Source organism: Erpetoichthys calabaricus, chromosome 8, assembly GCF_900747795.2.
Source record: "Erpetoichthys calabaricus chromosome 8, fErpCal1.3, whole genome shotgun sequence".
NCBI lineage: Eukaryota > Metazoa > Chordata > Cladistia > Polypteriformes > Polypteridae > Erpetoichthys > Erpetoichthys calabaricus.
In genome coordinates this window covers 102,184,274-102,209,900 of record NC_041401.2, presented here as the reverse complement: position 1 = coordinate 102,209,900, position 25,627 = coordinate 102,184,274, and the positions used below count along the sequence as shown (strand labels likewise).

General features: G+C 40.4%; 1 protein-coding gene across 3 annotated transcripts; it reads left to right on the top strand.

Moving 5' to 3' along the window:
* The first annotated feature begins 2,976 nt into the window (after positions 1 to 2,976).
* On the top strand, positions 2,977 to 25,108 carry LOC114655903 (desmin-like). 3 transcript variants are annotated; one of them, XM_028807194.2, is made up of 10 exons: positions 2,977 to 3,575; positions 14,358 to 14,418; positions 16,194 to 16,289; positions 18,230 to 18,391; positions 18,492 to 18,617; positions 19,552 to 19,772; positions 20,167 to 20,210; positions 21,555 to 21,628; positions 24,414 to 24,449; positions 24,830 to 25,108. In XM_028807194.2, the coding sequence occupies exons 1-9, from the start codon at positions 3,040 to 3,042 to the stop codon at positions 24,423 to 24,425; spliced, it is 1,332 nt and encodes a 443-aa protein (XP_028663027.1). In that variant the 5' UTR covers positions 2,977 to 3,039; the 3' UTR covers positions 24,426 to 24,449; positions 24,830 to 25,108. The 3 variants fall into 3 exon arrangements, with proteins under 3 accessions (XP_028663027.1, XP_028663026.1, XP_028663025.1); XM_028807193.2 differs by having other exon boundaries at positions 24,411 to 24,449; XM_028807192.2 differs by lacking the exon at positions 24,414 to 24,449.
* The last annotated feature ends 519 nt before the right edge of the window (positions 25,109 to 25,627 follow it).

Sequence of the window (25,627 nt, the reverse complement as noted above, 5' to 3'; positions counted from 1 at the left end):
CGAGCAATCAGAAGGTTGCCAGTTTGAAACCCATAAATACCAGAAGTGACTATACTCCATTGGGACCTTGAGCAAGGCCCTTAACCTGCAATTGCTTTGTCCTGGGCATGATGTTAATCTGCATCCAGCCCTGCAAGCAGGTCCTCCAACTTGCAAGGGAAAATCTGGGAGTTGGTGGCAGGATTGGCACTGCAGCCACTGTAAAAAAAACCTCACAATGTTCCAATGTGGTGCTGACATGTCACCTGTTGCATGGTTGCACTCACGTCCAATCTGGGTGGTTTGTCATGAGGTGGGTGTGGCAACTGTAATCAGAGCATGCTCCCAACCTCCTCCCAAATCTATATATAAAGATAGCAGAAAATCACATATGTCAGTACAACCATTTAAAGTAATAATCACAGTGACAAAATTATTACAGATTATATTTGCTGCACACTGCACTCCTCTTCTTTCTAAAATGAAATGTTTGCTCTGAAGCTCTTCATAAACATTCATTTAGAATTGTTTATGTTCAAATTGCACCTGAAAAACAACTTTTGCTTTCTTAAATTTTAGATGTTCTACTCAGTATTTAGTAGTAAGGTAATACAGTGGGTAGCACTACTGTCTGTGGTTGAGCTGCACATTCTCTCTTTGTCTGTGTGGGTTGTCCTCCCACATCCCACATTAGGTTGACTGGCAATTCCAAATGGGCTCTTCCATGGACTGGGGTCCCATCGATGACCGTCTTCTGTTTCACTGCTAAGATTAGTCTTAGGCCAATGAAACCCTGATCTGGATTAATTGGGTTTGAGAATGTTACGACATTAAATAAATCTATGTAATAAATAGTTCTTTTTGCATTTACCATGGTGTTCCACCTCTAATTCTTTACTACATTCTGACTTTGACAGCCTGTATGTTCAGTTCTATTGGCTTTTCAGGTTCTTCTTTGTGTCTCAGTATTTTCTGTTGCTTGTATTCATTAATCCACTTTGCTATTATAATGCTGCTCTATTGAAAGCTGCTATAAAATGAAGACTTACAAAGTGTGGAATCCCCCAGATCTTGTTCATTGTAGCAATAAGGAAAAAATAATGCAAAGAATTGACATCACAGATTGACTTAAGTGTTAGGTCAGGCTCTTCTCCCTACTCATACTGTGAAAGGGAAGTTTGGACAACTGTTTGTGGATGACCCAGTGAGTCGGGTCATGGCTGGATTTAGTACTGACAATCAACACAAGGAGTGGTATTCTTGTTTTCTGAACAGAGGGAGAATTAGATTTCAGTAGGACTTCTCCTGTCCTCTTTGCCCTTGATTTTTTTCCTTGCAGAAATTTACTTGATAGATAGATAGATAGATAGATAGATAGATAGATAGATAGATAGATAGATAGATAGATAGATAGATAGATAGGTACAGTATAAGCAACAGTAGAAAAAGCAACAGCATAATGCAATTAAACTTCTGGAACTTCTTTTAGTTTATACTCTGGTGACTACTTGATGAAATCTACCTAACTCCTAATTTCATCTTTGTGGTTTAATGGCCCATTTATCATATGAGGCCATTAAACAAATGTTGGGTTTGGCTTTTCAGAAGGCTTTCTGATTAGGGTTATTGTTTCACCATAATCACAACACCTTGTTTTTTCTGATGAAGAACAGAACTGAGGGTGATATCCACCCCATAGAGGTAGAAAAACAACATGTCTCCGCTGTTCTAGCATTAACATCTGATGTACCCATTACAGACACCAAAGTCTTATGAGAACAGTTGCACCCACCCTATAATGATGCAACTCAGGTATACATAGGTCTTACTGAAATACTGGGAAATCAGGTCTCATTATATAGTGCAGTGACAGAAGTCATCGGGTTGATTATGAAGCACAGAAGAATCCAGACCAGGGCTGCTCTGCCTTATCAGACTCGACTAATGGCCAGCATGTGGGATATGTAGTACGTGGGATACGTGCCAGGACAGGGAGCGTGGGATTTGCTGAAGAATGTCAAATGGCTGAGCCAGGGAAGGGGCCCAGAAGAAGTTCGATAACACAGCACAGCAAACATTTTGAAAGGAAGACGACCTTGGGGATTTTAAATTATTATTATACTATTGTCCACATTCTATTTATTATAGAGCTGTGAGGTACTGACACCAATCCTGGCAGTTTTAATATCAAGAAAGGACCTAATCCTCTAGACTGGATACTGTATTAAATCTTTTACAGAGAAGAAATACAAATCTTTGAAATATGAAAGACAGCCTGGAGAAAGCCCAGATCAGTACGGAGAGAATATGTAAACTTCAAACAGACAGTGAATGGGCCTGGATTTCAGCATCAGGTCCCAGAAGCTGTGAGGGTACAGCAGTAGTCATTTCCACATTCCTATTGTCAATATTATTAAATTAAAATATTAATATTTGCAAGATGAACACCACAAGCCAAAACTTCAGAAATGTTTATTAAAGTCTATCAGTTATCCCATCTTGCACCCTGCCTCCCTGATTAATTCGGGGTGCGCCTAGCATCCTGAAATTGGTATAAGTTGCTTTCATTTGCTCTAACATGGATCATAAGAATATGTCTGCAATATTATTTCTTTTTGCCATTATGCCTGCAGGATGACAGTCAGTCCTTTTCCTGCCTTGGTGTAAACAGACCAGAGTCTGAAACATAATGCAGTGGCCCAATATTTCCTTTGGTGCTTTTCATGCAGCTGAATATGTAGCTTGTAGGAGCTCTTCTAGATTTGTTCATTGTCTCATAGTCTATACACATCTGATCTCTAGGTCATTGTCCTGTCTTCCTAGTTTACTCTAGATCTGCCCACTTCCATATACCCCAGCACTCCCACAAGTCTCCGCCCCAGATGCACTTCAGCTTACTGGATGGGCACTAGGACCTTACAGCCTGCAGCTATGTCAAAGAGGGCTGTGTGCCTCCAGCTGACATCACACTGCTTACAAATAGCCAGTACCTCAAGTGGCAGCCCTCATTCCCCTTGCATTTCACTAGTTGCAAGAATTCCCTATCCACCATTCACCACAATGAGCCACACTTTTTCTTCCAGCCAGAGGGTCTCCTCTTATAGACGGACCTTTGGAGGGGGAGCCTCTCCACAAGTTTCTAGAGCTTCCTACTCTGGCCGAGGCTCCTCCAACACCTTGGCCTCCTCATCCAGGATCTATCAAGTAACCAAGAGCTCTCCTGGCTTCTCCACCATCCGGACCACTCGAATGGCCCCAGTACGAGCCTATGCTGGGGAGACCCTGGATTTTAGTCTAGCTGATGCCATGAATCAGGAGTTTCTTCAAACCCGCACAAATGAAAAGGCTGAGCTACAGCACCTGAATGACCGTTTTGCCAGCTACATAGAGAAGGTGCGCTTCCTGGAACAGCAGAATCAAACTCTGGTTGTGGAGATTGAGAAGCTTCGAGGTCGGGAGCCCACTCGTGTGTCTGAGTTATATGAAGAGGAAATGCGGGAACTCCGCAGGCAAGCGGATATTGTGACCAACCAAAAGGCACGGGTCGAGGTTGAGAGAGACAACCTGGCTGATGACTTACAGAAGCTGAAACAGAGGTAAGAAGCTATAGAATATGACAGATAACACTGGAAATTCCTGTGGTTTGGGGTATAACCATGTTTCCAGATGAGATTTATACTTCTGTGAACTTTAACAGGGGACAGGGGAAAAACATCTTGATGTCTATTTAAAAAGTAGTTAATGGCATATTGTTTCTGTGTAGAGCAGTGAGCCATATCTTTCTCCTGACTTGCCAACTGGCCAGCGCCAGCCAGTTAAACACATGTGACATCTGAAATCCCTGTGAAGGACTGACAGGTGATTGTGGACACTTTTAAACAGTTTCAGAGGTCAACACTCTAAGTACAGTAAGTCACAAGTGTGTAACTGCAAAAAAAGCTGCAGCTGTTCGTGATCTGCCCTTCTGTCAGACCCCTGCACCCTCCAACATAAAATGAACACTGCCACTGTGTGGCCTACAAAATTAGCCCAACCTCTGTCATTCTAGTTAAGTGTCAGTACAATGAATATTAAGCTAATTTAAATTTATTACAATTCTTGACAGAACTGTTAGAGGGGAGCTGTTTGGATGGGGTAGTTTTGACCTGTAGCCCAGGATACCAGAGTTGCTTGCTCTTGCCACTTTCTTTCAAATAACTGCCTGACACTTCCCTTGGAATTCATATTGCTGAGAATGTCATTTAATGCCATTAGAAGATTTTGCTTATTATGACAGTATTTCAGTGTTTTTTATTCAATGCATGGGTGGCTGTTTGAATTTGCAATGATAAAGGTGCTGAAGAAAATTTTAATTTTATGAAGTCTTTCAAATTTTGTAGTTTTTGAAGCCCAAAGGTGTGAGATGCCTGGGCCTAACTGCTGGTTTGACACATACAGTACAGCAAAATCTGTAAATGTTACTTATAAGTAAATATAGAATTCTATTCACTTACATGAACTTTTTAGATACAAATATAAAAATCTGTAAGGTTTAATTAGACATATATAGCAATTTAACTGGAAGAGGTCATCGACACCAATGTCAATTCATCTGCAATGGATGGAGTAAGACAAAAATTGATATACCGTATATACTCGCAGATAAGTCGGGACTTGATTTTACTGTATAATTTCTGGTATTTTATAATGTCGGTCGTATAAGTCGAAATGCGGAAAACTCACGCTATTGGTCCAAGAGATTATGATTTGCTAACGCCCACCTGAGAGAGTAACCATGGAGCACACAGCCTTTTTTTTCTATGTGGGTGCGGCAATGCACTGTATCAGCGTGAGCTCCTAACCTCTCTCTCTCTCTCTCTCTATTGTGCCTATGTGACCACACGGTAATACCCAGACTTGTGAATTTCCCATTGGGATTAATAAAGTATCTATCTATCTATCTATCTATCTATCTATCTATCTATCTATCTATCTATCTATCTATCTATCTATCTATCTATCTATCTATCTATCTATCTATCTATCTATCTATCTATCTAGACTACTCCGAAGCAACGTTTGAACTGATTTGTGTTTTTTGTATCTCACACCCTCATACACCTCATTTATTGTAATAGCATCCCTTATCTACGATGGAGTATTCGATCAGAAGAAAATATGAAGCTGGTTTTAAATGAAACATTTATTGAAGTAGCAAAAGAAATTGGTAACTGCGCTGCTGCAACAAAATTTGATGCGTCTGAGAAACTGATGTGAGATTGGAGGAGGCAAGAAGATGTAAAAAAAAAAAAAAATCAAGTGTTGCATTCTTGAACGGGCATATAAGTCGGGGTCTGATTTTATGATTGATGTTTCGGGTTTCAAGACCCGACTTATACGTGAGTATATACGGTACATATTTATCTATAAAGACTGGTTAGAGACATACAGAGAAATTTAATGTCAGGACTCTAACTACTGTATACACTGTTGCTGGAGTTATGTCCATAAACCACCTTAGAGTCAGGTGCAACTCCTTTGTATCTATCAGTCTGTGTGTGGGTTAGAAATGTATACAAAAAAAGTGAGTTAGAGTCTGTTAGTGAGCCAGAGTGATACATTTCAATGGCTTTCTCTGACATGTTGCATTCTCAGACATGCAAGTGAGAATGTTGCTGTACTCCAGGGATCTCAAACTCTAGTCCTGGAGGGCCACAGTGGCTGCAGGTTTTCATTCTAACGTTTCTTAATTAGTGACCTGTTTTCGGTGCTAATTCTTTTAAATTCATTTTAATTGACTTGTTTTTTAAGATTTATAATTGGAATTTCTTCATTGTTCCTCTGAATTGCTTCACTTCTTTTCTTAAACAGAAATTAAATATGATGTGAGTGAGCCAACAGAAGACCAATTAAGTCAGGTCCTCAAACTCCAACCACTGTTAAAATGATTTGGGGATCTGAGCAAATCTACATTCCTGAGACCTCCACCCTTTTTATTTTCAGATACTGTATGATGGCCACAGTTTGCTGGTCATGTTTTGGTTAATTTTGTATCTCATTACTGTTTGGCAGCTATTAAGGAAAAACAAACAATTATTGGGTCTGAGTCTTCAAGAGCAAGTCAATTAAAACTAATTCAAAAGAAATTACCTGTAATTAGCAACAAAAACAGATCACTAATTAAGAAAAGGGTTAGAATGAAAACCTGCAGTCACTGTGGCCCTCCAGGAATGGAGTTTGAGATCCCTGCTGTACTTTGTACACATGTTTAAAGCTATCATTAATTTGTTATGCCATTAGCACATTATCATCATACTTTAAATGCTGACATTATTTGCTACCAACCAGTTTTACCCTACTTGTGCCTTATCAGTGTAGCCTTGTGTCAGAAGTATACATGCTGAAAGCCAGATAACAGGTGTCACTTTTTAGAGCCAATATATACAGAGTTTTCTGCTGGCTTAAGAAAATACTTTCTAGTTTAGGCTCTAAACATTTATTGTAGATTTCATTTTAGTTACTGGCCCCTAAACTTTCAGCTGCATTAAGGCCTAATATTAAACTTAACAATCTAGTGTGGCCCAGTCTTAAACACTGTATATATGAAGATAAATTTTGAATATCCAGACTTTCACATATTTGATGATGATGATGATGTTGAACTGCTGAAAGAAATGGAACCATTCCTGCAAACCTTGAGACTCAACAAATAGGCAGGTCCATTATTAGCACATCTAGTTCATCAGTATGACAACATAATCTGTCACTAGGATTGCTTCAGTTATGAACTTCTGCTTGCCTGTGATCACAGCAACAACATATATTTCTATAACACATTTTCATACAACTGCGGTGGGTTGGCACCCTGCCCGGGATTGGTTCCTGCCTTGTGCCCTGTGTTGGCTGGGATTGGCTCCAGCAGATCCCCGTGACCCTGTGTTAGGCTTCAGCGGGTTGGAAAATGGATGGATGGATTTTCATACAAAGGATGTAGCTCAGAGTGCTCATAACATTTCAAAGAAGTTACATGCAAAGAAAAACAAATTAAATTTAGATAAGAATAATAATGAACAAATAGTAAACAAAATATAAATAAAAAATGCACACTTACATAAGAAAAATATATATTTAAGAGAAGTGGAGTCCTTAAATATAGAATTGCTTTTTGTAAGTTTCTAAATGACAGTCCGATGATAAGGTCAGATGGCCAGGGAGACAGGAAAAATACAAAAACAAAAAACTCCAGTAAGGTGAGAAAAAAACCCAAAATAAAATCACAACTCAAACATACAATTTTAAAATTAAAAACTGGGTGCTTTTGGGGAGGGGGGTGTTCTCTTTCACGTTGCTCTATGAAAATGTCCTTTCAACAATTTGTTTTTTGCTAAATTCAAATACAAAAATTAATCACAAAAAAGTAATTGGTAGCCATCATTCCAACAAAATGTATTTTATAATGCCACATTTCTAAAGTGAGGAATGTGCTTTACAAGTACAGAGCTAAGGTACAGTTGTTTTATACATGTACACAGTAATCACACACACAGACACACACATACATTTTCAACACTGGCAGACTAATTTACTCAACTGGAGACTGAACTGTTAGTATTAAGAAGTCCTAAGTAATGGGCCACATATTTTGCTCAATTGAAGCACATAGCCTTTGCAGCTGAAACAGAGCTATTCGGAACATTTCAAGTACATGGCAAATTTGGACAAAGCCAACAAGATACTAGTTCAGGAATGAATAGCTACTGAGTTCGAGACTGACTATCCAATCCCCAGCAACACTGATGCATTTAAAGACATGAGTCAGTAGATTGCAAAATGTCACTTGAGCTATGGCTTTTGGCATTTCTTGTCTACCAAAATAAAAACATGAACATACAGTAGCATGAGTATCCAAAGACTATGCTTGATAAACTCAGCTTGTCAGGGATTTTTTGATTTGATGCATGAGGAGGGTGGTCTGGGTTGATCTGGTTTGTGTGTGTGTATACTTTCATTATGTACAAGTGACTCTTTGCTATGTCGAAGTCTGTGAACAAGTGTCCTAGAAGCTATACTGGACATAAATAGATTAAAAGTTATTTAACAATAGTCTGTACATCACTTGCTGCACTTATCAAGCTCCACCTCAGGCAGATGTGAAAATATTTGCTGAGAAACCTATACCGATTCATCTAGAATCAGACATGTTAGGTGCGCAAGAACAGACAAATTGTATTGGGCTAATATCTTAAAAATTGTCTGAACACGCCTCCGTCTGTCACCTCTAACAGCTACTTTTGAAACAGATGATCAGAAGGAATACTAAAGGAATCCCTCCTGAGTGCAACAATAAACAACAGATTACAGAAAAGCCTGGAGTCTTTATTTTCTAGTCTTACCAGAAGGTCTTCTGGAATAAGTCAATGTCTTACAGTTGCATAAATTGCTGCTGAGAAAGCCTGTGGCTTCAGATCAAAAATGGATGGATGAACTTTTAGGACTATATTCTAATAAGGCATTTAAAAAGGCAGGGAGCTGCCAAGCACAACAATCCCAAGAGAGTGAGGCAAACTTTGTCAGGGCTACCAGAACAGCTGTTAGTCCTGCAGTAGTGAAGAACTGATGAGTAACAGTGGGATAGTCTTGGAATTAATACCAAGATACACACAAACTGAGTGGAAGATACTGCACTGAAATTGATGCTCAGAAGGAGTGCAACATCAGAGATGAATGTTTAGACAGGCTCACGGCTTCCATGAAGGCAGCCTTCTGGAAAGTTGGAACAAAAAATCACAACGGATATTAGGTCTGAGTAATAGAAGGTGCATTAACAAATTGACATGAAAAAAGTGTGGGCAGATGGATCAAATTCACTTGAGAATGATACCAGGGAGCATTGCCACAATGAGAACAAAGCATATTAGTAAAACTATTCCATTACAATTCATTTAGCTACTTGAGGACTATGAGGGTGGGGAATTTGTAGAAATTACAGGATATGTATTCAAGCCAAAAATAGAAACCACTTCTTCACCAGAAAGGTCATGGGAATCTGGAACAAACTACCAAGTTATTAAGTAGAGACTCTGACGAACCTCAGGGTCTTTACGAGATATTAGAATATCTTGGATTTTACCTTGCTGGTCTCTTCTGGCTTGTATGTCGACCAAAGCTCTACTGAACATATCAAACTAGGGTCACCTTTAAAAGAAGATTAAAGTGAATTCACATCGCCCTTCATTTTTAATATTTCTGGCTCTGTGAACAACTTGCTGACAATGATCATATTTGCTCTGAGGTGAAGAGAATATGCATCAAAAGAGGCAAACATAGTGAATAATTGCAACTAATCTTTAAAAACGGTCAGCTGCGGCCTAAATTGTGCACTACCTGCAAATGTCAGCAATTTTGGTAACAGTGAGTATTTAAGCATACATCTCACTCTCAGCCTAAGCCGTCAGCAATCCAGTAGTTGAGGTGGAGACATAATAGGAATATTTGGCAAATAGTAGGCTCTTCTAAAGTGGCTGTTAGTGTGTCAGTAATAAGGTTGATAGTTCACTTCCTGCCATTCATTCATCATGCTACTCCCACTTTGTTGTTTAATTTACCTTTGCTCCCACTGTAGGTAAACTAAAGTTCTGTACTTGTAAAGCGCCTTGGTCTGGCGTTCACTATAGAAAGATGATATATTCAAGTTTCTTGTTTGTAAAATACAAAATCAAAATCAGGGACACAAGGAGTTCGAGCTACTACAGGAGCACTGAACATAAAAAAGAAACTAATTCTGGAAAGACATGACAATCTGTCGTAGAACCGTCTCTCACACACCTACAGGACTCATTTGGACATGCCAGTTAACCTAACTTGTACATCTTTGAGATATGACGGGGAAACTAGTTTTCCTATAATAAACATCCACACAGTCACAGGGAGAACATGCAAACAGAAAAATCAATGGGTGTAGGATTTGGATCCATGAAACAGCAATGCTAACCACCACATGCATTGTAAGCTTGTAAAACTAATTTAAATCATGCGAGGGTCTGATGAAAACGATAGGATGCCACAACACTGAAGATAGAATTGAACTACTCCATATGACTGGGAGGATTACATATTGGAAAGAAGGGGTAATGAAATGAGGCAGCATTGCCCTCAAGACACACTGAGTGTCACTTTCTGTAAGAAGCACAAGCTTGAAGTGCCTTTCCTCAATTGAGCACTGCTACTGAAAACAGAACATGCTTTTTACCGTGAAAGGTTACATCTGTACCTAGAAAATGCTATATACATGATTCCAGTTACACACAAGCTCATTTGGGGATATAAATGTTTGGCCAGGTAAATGTGATGCCTTTAAAGTACATTGGGAAATGTGAACCTGGAATCCTGGACTCTGTGCAACATCATCTCTGTCTAGGAGGGTGTCAACACTCCATTGTTACAGCTGTCACAGACATATCGGAAGTTAAGGCCACTTCCTAATAAGGAATAAAGAAGATGGCCTGTTGCTGCTTTCTGTCTTGTGAGCTGATCTCACTGCTCCTGCGACAGGGAGACTTTCTAAGAACTTCTATAAAAGGAAGCAGGAAGCCACAGGATGCCTGATAAAAGCACACATCTCAGTCTGTGCAGATCATCAAGTGCCAAAACTGTCTCATCCAAAAAAGTGTTCCAAATTTCCAACTTGATGGGCAGAGAGGTGCAGACCTTCTCACCATGGAGTACAGAATAGAAATTCAGGATCTCTCACCAAAAGACATAGAAAAGAATTATTAACTTCCACACAGAGGGGAATGGGGAGCAGAAATATAGGCCTTATCACTGTGGGATGCAGAGAAAAAATACAGGGTCCTCACCTTGGTATACTAAAAAAAGTAGTGGTTCCTAATTCATTTTCCAATTTTGGCATTAAAAGATGACCCCCATGGGTCTGGTGGGCAGTTGGGTTTATTTACATGTGGAAGCACCTACATGTAGTAGAGCTGAACCAATTTCCATCGTACCCTCTCCTGCCTTGAAATATATCAACCTGCTAGAACATACTGTATGTCAAATGGAAGATACAGCAGTAAGAAAAAGGTTACGTAGTGATGCTCAATTTGAAAAAGAATTGTTTCTTTTTTAAATAAATCCATAATTATTAAATTCTCAAACCTGATTAATCCAATTTAGGGTTCTGTGGATTTTATGAACCTTCTCCAACTCCAAAAACCAGTCCTGGGCAGAACCCCAGTTTACTACTAGGCAGTCAGAATCACCTTTGGGATGTGGGAGCAAAACATTGGGGCACAAAGAAAAAAGCCCATAGAAACACATGCAGAATGGGCGAAATCCACAGGGACAAAAACCAAGTGCACCACAAACGGGATTCAAACATACGACACTGAATTTCTTAGGTAGCAACACTAAGTTCTACACCACCATGCCACCTAAATTCAATCTGCTGACCAATTGTCAGTTAAGGTGGGAGGCTATTCACTTTCAGAGATTTATTACAGTGGAAAGTTAACAGGACAGTGCTCAATCCGTTTCTTTGTCACACTGGCTAAAACTAGAATTCTTTCCTTTTGTCACTATGAGCTTTTCTAAATTTAGAAATTATCCTGAATGGTTTGGAAGATTGACAATGTTAAATTGGCCCTGGGGGATTGTAGTGTCTGTGCGTGAGTGTGTTGCCCTTTGATGGACTGGTGACATGTCCAGGGATTGTTCCTGTCTTAAGCCCTATGCTTGCTGGGATAATCTCCAGCACCCTGTGACCCTGCTCAGAAGTAAGCAGGCTTAGGAAATGGCATGATATTGTATGGTATAGATACTATCATTGATCACTTTGTTAAAATTCAATACTGCCATTCCCAACCTTTTTAATATCACACCAACGTTCCCCTTTGGAAAATGCAAGCCACTCTGATCCAAGGGCACATACACCATTGCAGGTCTCCACTCTTCTTACATGACAGTGAGCAAGGGCAGAATTGTCTTGACCAACTGGCATTTATGTATATGATGATACGTGAACATGCCTGTGTTTTAAGCCTCCTGTGGCCAGAAAGGGACATCTTTAGTCTTTCTTATCTAAGGACTACATAAGGTCAAAGAATACCAAAAAGTACAAAACATTTGGTTTTATTATAAAAAAAATAAAGATACACAATTGAGCACAAGGAGTAAGCACTGAACCAATGTACAGTATGAATAACCAACAACCTGCTGCCCAATTGGGCTACCTTAACAGTATCTTTCCCTAAAGCTATTATGTAGTGTTCATAAAGCACTTGTCCACCCATACACTACACTAATCACTTCTTATATCAACCTCCTATACCTTTTTTGCCTCATCTGGCTTCTCTTCCTCCTGCTGGTGAAACTCTTGCCACCACATCTCTGCCTGACTTCAAGCTCAATGAAGTTATGTACAGTTCACAAATCACTTCTAGTCAGGCATGCTATGCCATGTCCAGCACCAGGAATGCCCACTGGAACCTGAGCCTGTGCTCTTAAAACTCACTGGTGGCCCCAGGTGCCCCGATCCAAACATAACGGGAAAGGTAACTTTAAAGTGGTCTCTTTAATATAATAAGTAAAATACTAGACCAGGATTGTTTTATTTATTTAAGTAATATTTCAGTCTGTACTTCCTGGAACATTTACTTCAATGGCTTCTCCAAACAGTAACGGGCCCGGTGTCCCTAAGTGATGGTACATCAATCACACTGGTACTGACACATGTATGGACATTGCTAATGCCCTTTCCACTATGGCATGTTTTGGCCAGTCTCCTGTCCTGAAAAGTCCTGCAATCCTTTAATATCACCTGTCATATATAATTCGATGTTTTGAGACTCATTTGATACACACAGCATGCACACAACATTTGCCTATCAGTTGCTAAAAGCCAGTTATCGAACACATTAGATAGATAGATAGATAGATAGATAGATAGATAGATAGATAGATAGATAGATAGATAGATAGATAGATAGATACTTTATTAATCCCAAGGGGAAATTCACATACTCCAGCAGCAGCATACTGATAAAACACAATATTAAATGAAAGAGTGATAAAAATGCAGGTATAACAGACAATAAGATTGTATAATGTTAACTTTTACCCACCCGGGTGGAATTGAAGAGTCACGTAGTGTGGGGGAGGAACGATCTCCTCAGTCTGTCAGTGGAGCAGGTTAGTGACACCAGTGTGTCGCTGAAGCTGCTCCTCTATCTGGAGATGATACTGTTCAGTGGATGCAGTGGATTCTCCATGATTGACAGGAGCCTGCTCAGCGCCCGTCGCTCTGCCACGGATGTCAAACTGTCCAGCTCCGTGCCTACAATAGAGCCTGCCTTCCTTACCAGTTTGTCTAGGAATGAGGTGTCCCTCTTCTTTATGCTGCCTCCCCAGCATACCACCGCGTAGAAGAGGGCGCTCGCCACAACCATCTGACAGAACTTCTGAAGCATCTTATTGCAGATGTTGAAGGTCGCCAGCCTTCTAAGGAAGTATAGTCGGCTCTGTCCTCTCTTGCACAGAGCATCAGTATTGGCAGTCCAGTCCAATTTATCATTCAGCTGCACTCCCATGTATTTATAGGTCTGCACCCTCTGCACACAGTCACCTCTGATGCTCACGGGGTCCATGAGGGGCCTGGTCCTCCTAAAATCCACCACCAGCTCCTTGGTTTTGCTGGTGTTCAGTTGTAGGTGGTTTGAGTCGCACCATTTAACAAAGTCCTTGATTAGGTTCCTATACTCCTCCTCCTGTCCATTCCTGATGCAGCCCACGATAGCAGTGTCGTCAGCGAACTTTTGCACGTGGCAGGACTCCGAGTTGTATTGGAAGTCCGATGTATATAGGCTGAACAGGAGCGGAGAAAGCACAGTCCCCTGCGGCACTCCTGTGCTGCTGACCACAATGTCAGACCTGCAGTTCCTGACACGCACCTACTGAGGTCTGTCTGTAAGATAGTCCATGATCCATGCCACCAGGCATGAATCTACTCCCATCTCTGTCAGCTTGTCCCTAAGGAGCAGAGGTTGGATGGTGTTGAAGGCACTAGAGAAGTCCAGAAATGTAATTCTTACAGCACCACTGCCTCTGTCCAAGTGGGAGAGGGATCGGTGTAGCATATAGATGATGACATCCTCCGCTCCCACCTTCTCCTGGTATGCGAACTGCAGAGGTTCGAGGGCGTGGCGGACCTGTGGCTTCAGGTGGTGAAGCAGCAGCCGCTCCATGGTCTTCATCACATGTGACATCAGAGCGACAGGCCGGAAGTCATTCAGCTCATTACTATGAGTTGCTGGTTAAAAACACATTCACACTAGGAAACCCTGAGCAAAAGCCTTTCTCACCAAATAAAATGAAAAATAATGTTCACAACTGTTTTCTCTTTTTAGGCTGCAAGAAGAAATTCACCAAAAGGAAGATGCTGAGAACAACCTGGCAGCATTTAGAGCGGTGAGTTCTTGACTTACCTCATCAAGTGGGGCTTTGGGGTTAGGGTTGTGGATTGACATGAATTTTTCAACCTGTAGAAGACCAACAAAGTCCTCATTTATTGCTATGATAGCTGAAGGTAATTTTAAGCACTCTTCAAATATATCTTTCAGATGACCCAAGTGGGCTGCATTTCCTGGAACTGATTCCTTTTGAGCTCAGATTTCTTTGTGACCAAGTGTGAATGAGTTCCATTTCCTATGACACAGTTTATATTGGCTCACATTTCTGCTCTTAACTAGGTGCAGTTTTCTGGACCAAAGACCTGCCTCAGTTTGAGACTCTAAGACCAACACAGACTGGAGTTTGTTTCCTGCGTTCCAAATGTGCAGGAAGTAGGGAGGCACTACTAAAGCCGTTACATAATACTGACATGTCAATTACCAAAAAACATTCATCCATACATTTTCAGAATGCATTTTTAGCCTTTACAGGGTTGAAGTGAGCTGAAGCCATCCCCAGCTGCATGGAGCACAAGGCAGGAACCAAACACAGACAGGAAGCCAGTCCACTCATGCACACACTTACATTCAGACTCACCAGGTATCATTATATGCATGTCTTTTGAATCTGGGCATAAATTGGAGCTTTGAAAAAATGCCCGTTGAACACAGGAAAAGCAGGCAAACTGCACACAGATGGATCCCTTAAGCTGTCTGACAACATTGCTGTTCATTACAACACTGTGCTCACCACAGAGGAATATAAAAACACAGGACTGTTATGAGAATAAAACTTTACTCCAGACCTTTTTTCTATAAAATGTAGATTATGATGCCAAGATTCTCTGAGTTTATATTTATTTTTTTTAACTACTTGGTTCCTGTGTTTTGTGATACACTAGTACCCAGTCTGAGGTTGATTCTTGCCTTAGTTGTAATGCAATCAGAATATGCCTTGGACTGCCATGACCCTGAATTGGATAAAGCAAATTTTACAATATTATATTACTTTGGTTTGCTTTTTGGAAATAATTTCTACCTGTAGTTTGCTTCATGTGACAGAGTCAGGAGTTCACATTTTTCTTAGAGGGCATGGCAGAGTGTGTAGGGTTGCTGCCTTACAACTGTAGGACCCAGTTTGAGTCACCACTGAGATGCCCTCCATCTCTGGTCTTCATGTTCTCCCTGTGTTGCTGTGGCTCTTCAATTGAGAGGCAATTCTAAACTGTCCCACTGTGACTGTGAGAGTGTGAGTGGGTGTGCTCTGTGAAGGAATGACCTCCCCATGCAGGGTTCATTCCTGCCTTGCACCAATTGCTGCCTGAACCAACACTCGGCAAAACAGTAATGAATAAATCAGTTTCAGAATAATGACATTCTTTGTTTTCTTTTTTACATACTGTGTTTGTAGTAAACATTACTACAGTGTGTTTTACAGTTATGGATTTATAGCCCAATTTTTAACATTTGCACAACAGACAGGACAAGTGAATTACTAATGGTCACAAAGTGAGTCAGGGATGGATACTGAAACTGGTACTGTTATGCCTTAAAATTCAATACATTAGCCATTAGGTTGTGGATGATGGATAGATGAATTCGTGCAAATTTATGTTATTCATGCAAAATGAACGAGATCTAGCTCATCTGAACTGCTATTAGTGTTGAGGTGTCCTGCTGGATTAATCTAAATTTAGAGGCACGTTATATAGTTTTTATCTGAGCGGTTTAGCCGAGCACTTACAGTATATAAAGGTGTTCATAAAGCCGTTAACGGTGTTTTCTGATTGACAGGATGTGGACGCCGCCACACTGGCCCGTATTGACCTGGAGAGGCGGATCGAGTCCCTTCAGGAGGAGATTGCTTTCTTGAAGAAGATCCACGAAGAGGTGGGTATGTGGCTGACTCAGCGTCAGGACCGGGAAACCTTCGCGCATTGTTTTTAAAGGAGACGACAGGCCGATTCTATCAATATGGCCCTTACATGAGTTAGCCTTTGACTTGTTAAAGGAGGAGATTCGTCTTGCTCTGCTCCTATTCAAAGCTGCCGTTTTGATTACTTCGTTGTTCGACTGACAACTGCATATAAGCCAGTATCGAGACAATCTGAATCAAGGCGATGCATATTTCTAAACTTTGACAACGAATAATAGGATTGGTGGCCAGCCACGCTTTATTTTACAGCATATTGATATTTTGGATCATAAACTGCCCTTCCACCTACACTAGGCATCCGAAGCATGCGAGGCTGAGAAGGGAACAGCTGAGGGAGGCGTGGTGGACTGCGTCAGAAAAGACATTATCTCGGTCTAAACTGTTCAGTGCTTTCCTATTATAAGCAGCAGCTTTAACGGGGGCATCATTTGTACAGGTAGAAACGTAACCACGGAGCTATGGCTACTTACCTACGTGTAAGGCAGGAAAGCAGTTATTGCGATGGCGAGTGTTTATTTCTTTTTATGTTTTTTTCACTTGACGCCTTTCCAGGCAAAGAACGACATTTTCCTCCACGTGAAGTTTTCATTGCACTCCGACTGTTGTCCCGTTAAGTTTTAATTTCATTTTGGCACACGAACTTACTGCACACAATATAGCCAGCGCGAGTGTTTAAAAATGGCGCCAAAACGCTTTTCTACGTTTTGAGTGTCGCCTACGTGACGTGACGTCACCACGGCTTATCGAGATCGTTATCATCGGTGTTGGGTTCAACGCTCTTGTCTCTATTGCCCAGTAGCAACGATCAACACGTTTTATTTCCTTTATTCCACAAACCGCGTATGCAATTTAACGACTATGCTGGTGTCTTCTTCGTACGAGCGACGTTCATCTTACCTAAAGACACATTGACGTGGCCAGGGTGATGTTGGGACCGCTTATTCGTTTCAATCCATGTTGTTACGCGGATCATAAGACAGGTCGAAGCATAGATATGGTCACTATACGTTAACGTAGCAGGGAGCAAAGTCTTTTATCCGTAGAACTGTAAAGACAAATATTGTAACAACCCGAAGGTAAGGAAGACTCCTAACAAGACACCAGTAATTACTAGTGATTGCTTTATTATTTGTTAAACTACAGCCTTGATCTCCCGTGAATGGCCAGGGAAGACGACACCGCCAGGGATGAAAAAGGCTTTGAGCGTTATGCGCAGTCCAACATAGGGTAGGGGGTTTTGGGGGTTCGGGGTCTGCCAGGTAGCTGTCTTGGTCCCTTTTTATGTCACTCATCGGTCACAGCGCCGCCCCCTTCCTCAGCTGCTGAACGGACCTCACTTGTGTGATTTCCTGGGAGGTCCGACGTCACACTGCCCGATACCTCGTAAGCTTTCGTCCTCGAGGGTAAAACAGTCTTTGAACCGGGTTGGCGGCCGTGTGTGTCGCTTTGGCCTCTGCAGAACTGCTGCTTATAGGACATTATGTACTTTCTGTAAAACCGTTTTATAATGCACTGTTGTGTGTTTGCCAGTTATTGTGATTCTTATTTTCTGTTTTTAGTAACGTGACACGTCCATATACTGTATTTCCATAAGTTGTGCTTCATGTAACTAAAGTACAAATAACACATTCTTTTTGGTTCTGGCTTATAATGGGAAAAGCACAAGTGTGTTTATCAGCTTCAGACATCCAGTGGTAGTGAAAAATAAGGTAGCCATGAAATCATTGGTGTGTTTGTTAAACAATGGGTCATCTTGGTCCCCCCAGATCCTGGTGTTAAAGCAACAGTGGTACATTTGAGTGGATTACTGGCCATTCCCATACCTGAACGGAGGGTTTAACTGCAACTAGAAGCATTAGTCATATTCATCCATTTTGTTTTATATACCTTGCAGGAAATCCGGGAGCTGCAGGCTCAGCTTCAGGAGACCCATGTACAGGTTGAGATGGACACATCCAAGCCAGATTTAACTGCAGCTCTCCGGGACATCCGTGCCCAGTATGAGAACATAGCCGCCAAGAACATCCAGGAGGCAGAAGAGTGGTACAAATCAAAGGTATAGGAGTGTTTGTACTAAAGATCATCTCCCGGTGTCACATGACCATACAGAGACTTCAGGACACATGCCACTAACCTGGATATTCTTCTTACCTCAGGTGTCAGACCTTACACAAGCAGCCTCTAAAAACAATGATGCTCTGCGTCAGGCCAAGCAAGAGATGATGGAGTACCGTCACCAGATTCAGTCATACACCTGCGAGATCGATTCCCTGAAGGGCACTGTAAGTCATGTCAATTTTAAATTAATCAGGCTATGTTTTGTATAGCACTTTTCATAACGATAGAAAATAGCTTACAAAGCAATTTATACTACAAGGTGAACACAATGTAATTGGACACATACACCATAATGATATAAAAGTAGCCTAATTTGAAGTAGAGCACCCATGATAGTTGAGGGCGCAATTGGGACTACTCCACAGCGTGCTTATCAGGCTTTGTAGCACCTATACTTGTGTGTCCGACTGCTTCCTCTGAAGGGTGGTCTGAAAATGCATCTAATTATCAATTCCCTCAATGCACAGTTGCAATTTTTACGACAATCATATGTTATTAAGCTTGTTTTTTCCTATTCTAATGTATCCAAAATATTTTATTGAAAACTAGACTGGCCCTAGAACAAGTGAATTAAGTTATTAAAAATGCACAGCAGTAAGCTTTAGTTGGGCTTGGGACTGCCTAACTGAAAAAACAGGCAAGCGAACATTGTTGGTGTCTATAGTAAAGCGGAGAGTTAGTTTTTCATAAATACCATTTGTTCCCGTCTATACCTGAAGGCTTCAGAAAGGCTGATGTCAGGTGGCTTTCAGTTCTTTGGTCTCCAGGGTGTTCTGTATATGTACAGTGGTCAACAAAGCAGGTCAAGAAATAAAGATAGCATGGATGTCTGCAGAGTCCTGGGGGCTGGGAGCAGGACTTGAATCATCACGTTCATAGGGTCCATGTTGTACAATGAAATTGTTGTAAATTCTTACTTGCACATGCTAATCAATATACATGTTGACACTCTCCTGCACCGTGAGCAGAAGTACTTAGCCTATTGCAATATAGTAGCTCTCATGCCAGTTCAGGCCTAGCATTTCCTAAAAGATATGATAAAAGGAGATCTGGATTGTTTTTGTTACCCCTAAATATGTTGTCTACTTTCTTTCACAGAATGATTCCTTGATGCGTCAGATGAGAGAGCTTGAGGAACGCTTTGGTGCTGAGGCAGGTGGCTACCAGGACTCCATTAGTCGTCTGGAGGCAGAGATTGTCAGTTTGAAAGATGAAATGGCCCGTCACCTGCGTGAATACCAGGACCTCCTCAATGTGAAGATGGCACTAGATGTGGAGATCGCCACCTACAGGAAACTGCTGGAAGGAGAGGAGAGCAGGTTAGAATTACTGTCTAGAGAAGTCACCCCAGAAAAAAAAATGCTACAACTCCTTTTCTGTTTCATATAATGCCTTTAATGTTTTTACTGGTTAGTCTTTATTTTATATAATCCCTCTCCTGTTTCTGTAGACATTATTTAATGTAGTCTATCTTTTCTGTGTTTTTAAATGTAAAAGAAAATAAATTATAGTTTTATAGCAAATTTCATGCCATGTGAAAGCATTTGATATGAGCTGTACAATATGGATTAAACATTTACATGACTTGCCTCAGCTCAGCTGGTGGTGCAACTTGAACTTGTGGCTTGGGGTTTAGGGTGCATTTTGTTAGCTTTTACACTGCTTTGCATAAAAACAGATTTTCATGACTGTCCGTCTATTTGTTTCTTCCAGGATTACCATTCCTGTGCAGCCCTTCGCCAGCCTGACTTTCAGAGGTCAGTTCTACCATCAGAAGAGTGCCTCCTTGAATGTTAGGGCTCTTCATATGTAATTGGTATCTTTGATGAGATAGATGCTGGGTGGGGTCTCAATTCCATGCCATGCTTAATGTGATGTTCACAGTAGCTGTAGCTTTTTACTGAAACCATTCTCTTGGTTGGAGACTGCCTGGTAGATTTTGCTTAACTTTAGCACCATTATTAAGGGCTGTACTCTAGACCATGTACATTTAAAATGGCCCACCATCCTTTTTTGATCCCATAGGGACCAAGCCAACAAGACCTAAACCTAACACCTTTTTTCTGCACAAAACGTTACTTCAGACCTTGCAACTGTTGCTCTTTTTCAGTGTAAATGTAAATGTAAAATGTTAGACATTCACTTGATAATTCAAAAATACTGTTGCTAGATTTTCAAGGCTTAGGCAGGGAATCATGCCAGGTGATTGTTTTCCTAAAATGTCTGATAGTGAAATATTAACCATCCCCTGTCTCCAACCCCTGGCTATCCTTAAGAGCACACACAGTCCTGCCACAATCCAGCTCCTAGGGTGACCCCTGCCTTGAGTTTTTTAGTATTGCACTTCCTCACCAGAAAAGAGCACATAGTTGATTGTATTCATCCAGATTTTATTATAATTGAGATCACTAATGCAGTTTGGTGTGGCAGCAATTTCTTCACAGTCAACCACTTGTAGGGGGTATATCCTCTGGAATTTATATCAAATTATACTAAATCAGAGTGTGCACGGTCAGCATTTAACTGGGCTCACTTTTTGAGTTTGAAGTCAGCACATAAAGTGAAAAAGACAATTTACCAATAATGATGTGATGAAGAGTCTGTTTTAGTATCCCTGTGTTAATCAAAATGCATTTTCCCATAAAGTCTTCGTCACAGAATCAAATGGATTAAATTATTTAAAAACAAAACGTAATGAGCAACTCCATGTTCATTTCTATGGGGTAGCGAGTCCTGGCTGGTTATCTCCATTGAGCACTTGTATCCTTGAAATTCAGAACAATGCAACAGCATGGGGCATGGCCAGTATAAAATTAACAAAACCTAAGGCTAAGATACTTTGTCTAACAAGCTGGGTAATACATTGTGTCCAGCGTGCTTCAGACTCCACAGCTGCTGGAGGGGCTTTAAATACTTGTGCTAGAGTGAACTTTCTATTCACTTTTTCTCTCCTGTTCTACATTAAACACAGGTTAGAACTTTGAGAATCATTCTGGCATTTGAAATGTATCATTACTGGGCAGCAGTAGTTTTTGCTCAATTCTACTGTTGTAAATTCTGTATGCTGACCTTGTGTCACTTTTTTTTCTGTATATAAATAGAGACCAGTCCTGAGCAGCAGGTCCACACCAAGAAGACAGTACTCATCAAGACCATCGAGACCCGCGATGGGGAGGTCAGTGAGTGTTCCAGTAGAAATATCCCAGCACTGTCCTCATTTTGGTGACCACTGCATTTTTTCAAGTTCACTTCAGCTGATCTTTAAGAGAGCCAATCAGATAAATTATTTTAGGCAGACTTGGTTAAATTTGATCATTTTCTCATCTATAGGAGCATATGTATCATATTGTTATACTGAAGCTTATTACAAGGCTGATTTTTTTATTTTTACAGAATTGGCCTTTAGTGCCACCTGCTGGTGCAAATACGTTATTGTATGACCCTTACCCACACAATGTTTTTCCTGGCCAACAACTCTGTTGATTGATTATTGTATCCCTATATTTAAGAAATAGAAGAAATAGTATTTTAACTTATTTTTTTACAAATTCAGCCTGTAAAGAGTAATACAAATACATTTAGAGATAAGTAATTTTAGATTTCATTTAATCTATTTGCTCTATTCATTTATTCATGTTTTGAACCTGATTTCAGTGGGGAATCATTTCAGGAACCAAGTCTGGATGCAACACCAGAACATTATAGGGCACACTCAGCCACACACCCACACTCCTTGCAACTGGGCCTGTAAACTCAACATGCACATCTCTGGGATGTGCACTCGGTAATTAGGCTGGGAATCTGACCCAGCACCCTGGTGTTTTTTAACCAGAAGTAGGGACCACTGTCTCACCCAAAAACATATTTATTGATTAAAAGAAGTGGTCCGACAGATATGATTTCGACAGTACAATGGTGCATTGGTTATCAGGATTGCCTCAAAGTTCTAGGGACTGTTTCTGTGGCGGTTGCACATTCTCTCCGTGTTTAAGTAAGTTCTCCTCCCACATCCCAGAGATGTGTGTGCTAAGTTATTTGTTGATTCTAATTTAGCTTGCCATAAATTATACTCCTCTTGAACAGATTGGCATTAAGTCAAGTTGCCAGAATTGCAACAGCTGCTGCCAAAAATGACTTTTGGAACTCTAGATGTTTTTGGAAAGTGATAATAATTCATTTATAAGAAGCAATTAAAAATAAAGCAAGTTCCAAAAAGATGTAGGTGCATGCTAGGTGGGATATGCTGTAGCAGACCTCCGCAACCCTGTTTAGGACTAAGCAGGGTAGAAAACGACTGACTGATTTGGGGACTTAAACTCTTTTGGAAGTTGGAACATTTGTTTCATTTTTATTTATTTACCTACTCAAAAACAGTTTTTATTAAACTTTTTTTAACTGTTATATTAATAAGTGATATATAATGTAATTGCATGTATTAGTAGATTACATAAAACAATTAACAGAATTTTTATGGTATCGTGTGTTAAAAGTTGATCCCAATTATGCTTGTCGTAGCGGAAAGAGCTTTCATAGACAGCAATTTGCAACTGAAATGATGTAAAAACTGCTTTGATTGATGTCCTGTTGTTAGTTGTGCAGGGCTAACTGTAGTTCATATTTATTAAATATACAAATTTTTAAACAAACACTCGATGGAAAGTTAAAATCTATGTCTCCGCCATTTCAATAACCTATACTGGGGGATTTGGTTTGCTGTTAGAAGCACCTATTGATACGGGAGTTTGAGAAATGTCAACAGTTTGTACAGCATGCTCTATTTTAAACATCTCAATGAAAACTGAACTTTCTTGACAAATTTTCTTGAAGGATAAGTGCATTACATTTCAACAGATCGGTCAACTTGGAGCCGAGTTGTTTAATGCAGAAAGACAGAAATGACAATGACAATAGGTACTTTCATGTTTTATGCGAAGACCCTTATAATAAAGTATCATCTACAAATACATTATTATCTTACCTCATCCACAGGTGGCTCTTGCCTTGCACTTAATACTGCATACTGTACGCTCTGGTACCCTTTATATATTGGAGCAAGTGGGCTTAGAAAATTAACACATGAAAAATTAAAATTTATTAAAATAGGTGATCTGCAGAAGCAATAATCACAAAATTTGTGGGTCACTGAGACCGGCTTAACTGCTTGTAAACACTGAATATTAGAAATGGAAAGTTTTTTGTATCCAATATGCTATCTTGAGATTTTTTTTTTAATCAAGTGGCATCCAACCTCAAAATTTGGAGCTTCTTCCCATCAGCGACCCACTAGAGCTTCACAAGGTGTGATGTCCCCATTCCAATAGCTCCTTTATTAAAGTTTAAGGCTTCACTAGGAGACTGAATTTGATAATCAGATTAAGGGTTGTTTTACACTATTGGCAGTGGGGTCATAGAAGGCCTCAGTCCAGTGTTTTGTGCACGGTGGGGTGCCTTCTCTTATTAACTTCATTTTTTCCTTCTTTTTCTATCACTTCTTTCTCTTCTCTTTCCATTCCCTCCTCTTTAACCTGCCGTGGGCTTCTTTCACCACATTTTTCTTTTATTACACCTCCTTATGTTTCTCACCACCCCCGCTGCCTTCTTTGTTCTTTGACGCTCTGCTCTGTCTTATATTCAGCTCCCACCCTTTGTATTTTTTTTATATGAAGCATTAACTCCAAAATCATTTTTTGTCCTTTTTTCTTTCACTTGTAGTCTCCAGTTATTTCTTCCTTCCCGTCTGCCTTATTCAGCCTATATTCCAATGCTCTGCTTTCTTTTACTGCTCTTTCTGACTGTAACTATAGTCTGCTTCCTTACCCCTGGCCATGTTCTCAAACTGCCTCATTATCATATTTTTTTTTTTTTAGTGTCTCTCCTGATTGTTACTCTAACCATCCATTTTTTGTTTTTTTTTCTCCCTTAAATACTAAATGACATTTTTTTTATTTGTTTCAAAGCAGGATGTGCTTTAATTGAACCTGAGGCTACTGGCCAGCGTAAGTGAGATAGTGCAATCCTGCACTTTATTTGGTGCTTATTTTGGATGAGTGCTAACAAGTGAGACTGGGTTGGCCTCAGAGCTGCCCAGTGACTTGGTCACATCAACACTGCTTACAGGCTCTAGGGCCTTTGCAAGTTCACATAACCTCATTCTTGCGCCCTACACTTGGTTTTGTTCTTATACTGCTCACTGCAGCCTGCAGAACTGTGCACATCACTTAGTTGCTGGTTGTGAGTTTAGATTTCAGTCACACTAAACGCTTTATGAAAAGTTTCTGCAGTTCACTAGCAATGACCACAATTATTTATTTATTTATTTATAGGACATCCACCTGCTAGCTTTGAACTGATGCATGAAATGTGTTTCTTCTTTCAGGTTGTGAGTGAGTCCACTCAGCACCAACAAGATGCAGTTTAAAACCAAATGTGGTGAAACAAAGACATAGAGCACTGAACAAAGCAAAGTCCTCACACACACACACAACATGCATAAAGACAGAAATGGAAATGAGAAAGAGGAATGTATAAGATGATGGCCAAAACCGCTGGAGAGAAGGGGGCTGATTACTGGAAGTGTACCATGGATCACAAGAAGGAGATCTGTAGCATTCTTTTTATGCAACCAATAATAAGCAATAAACCTATTCTTCACAGATGTAATGTGTTTTTATGTGTTTCAATAAGACAAACTCATCTAATTGCTTTGGTGCCTGGGTTCTGACTGTGCCACCATTATCCAGGCTACTGGGACAGTTGCAACAAACTACGTGCTTCAGGTAGTTGAGGCTGCCGTCTTGCCTGCTGAGAATAGTGCAACAATGTTATGTAAACGCAGGCATTCTGATGGAGATTTTAAACACTAGTTTTTCCAAAGAGTGAGTCGTTTGCAATATCATTGTAGACTCTTAACCCTTTCAGGGAAAGCACTTAATTTGACTCTTAACCCTTTCAGGGAAAGCACTTAATTTATTCATGACGTATGCACAACTGTCAAGGCTCTGTATCTTTTCATTCACCTGCTTTCATGATCATGGGGATCCATTTATTAAAGGAGCAAACTGTAGAAATCACAATTAGCCATTTAACCATCCACTGCATTATGTATGCAACATCATTCAAGGCATTAATAGCTGAAAGGTTGAAGGCTAACTCACCAGCACAGGGGTTACAGCAG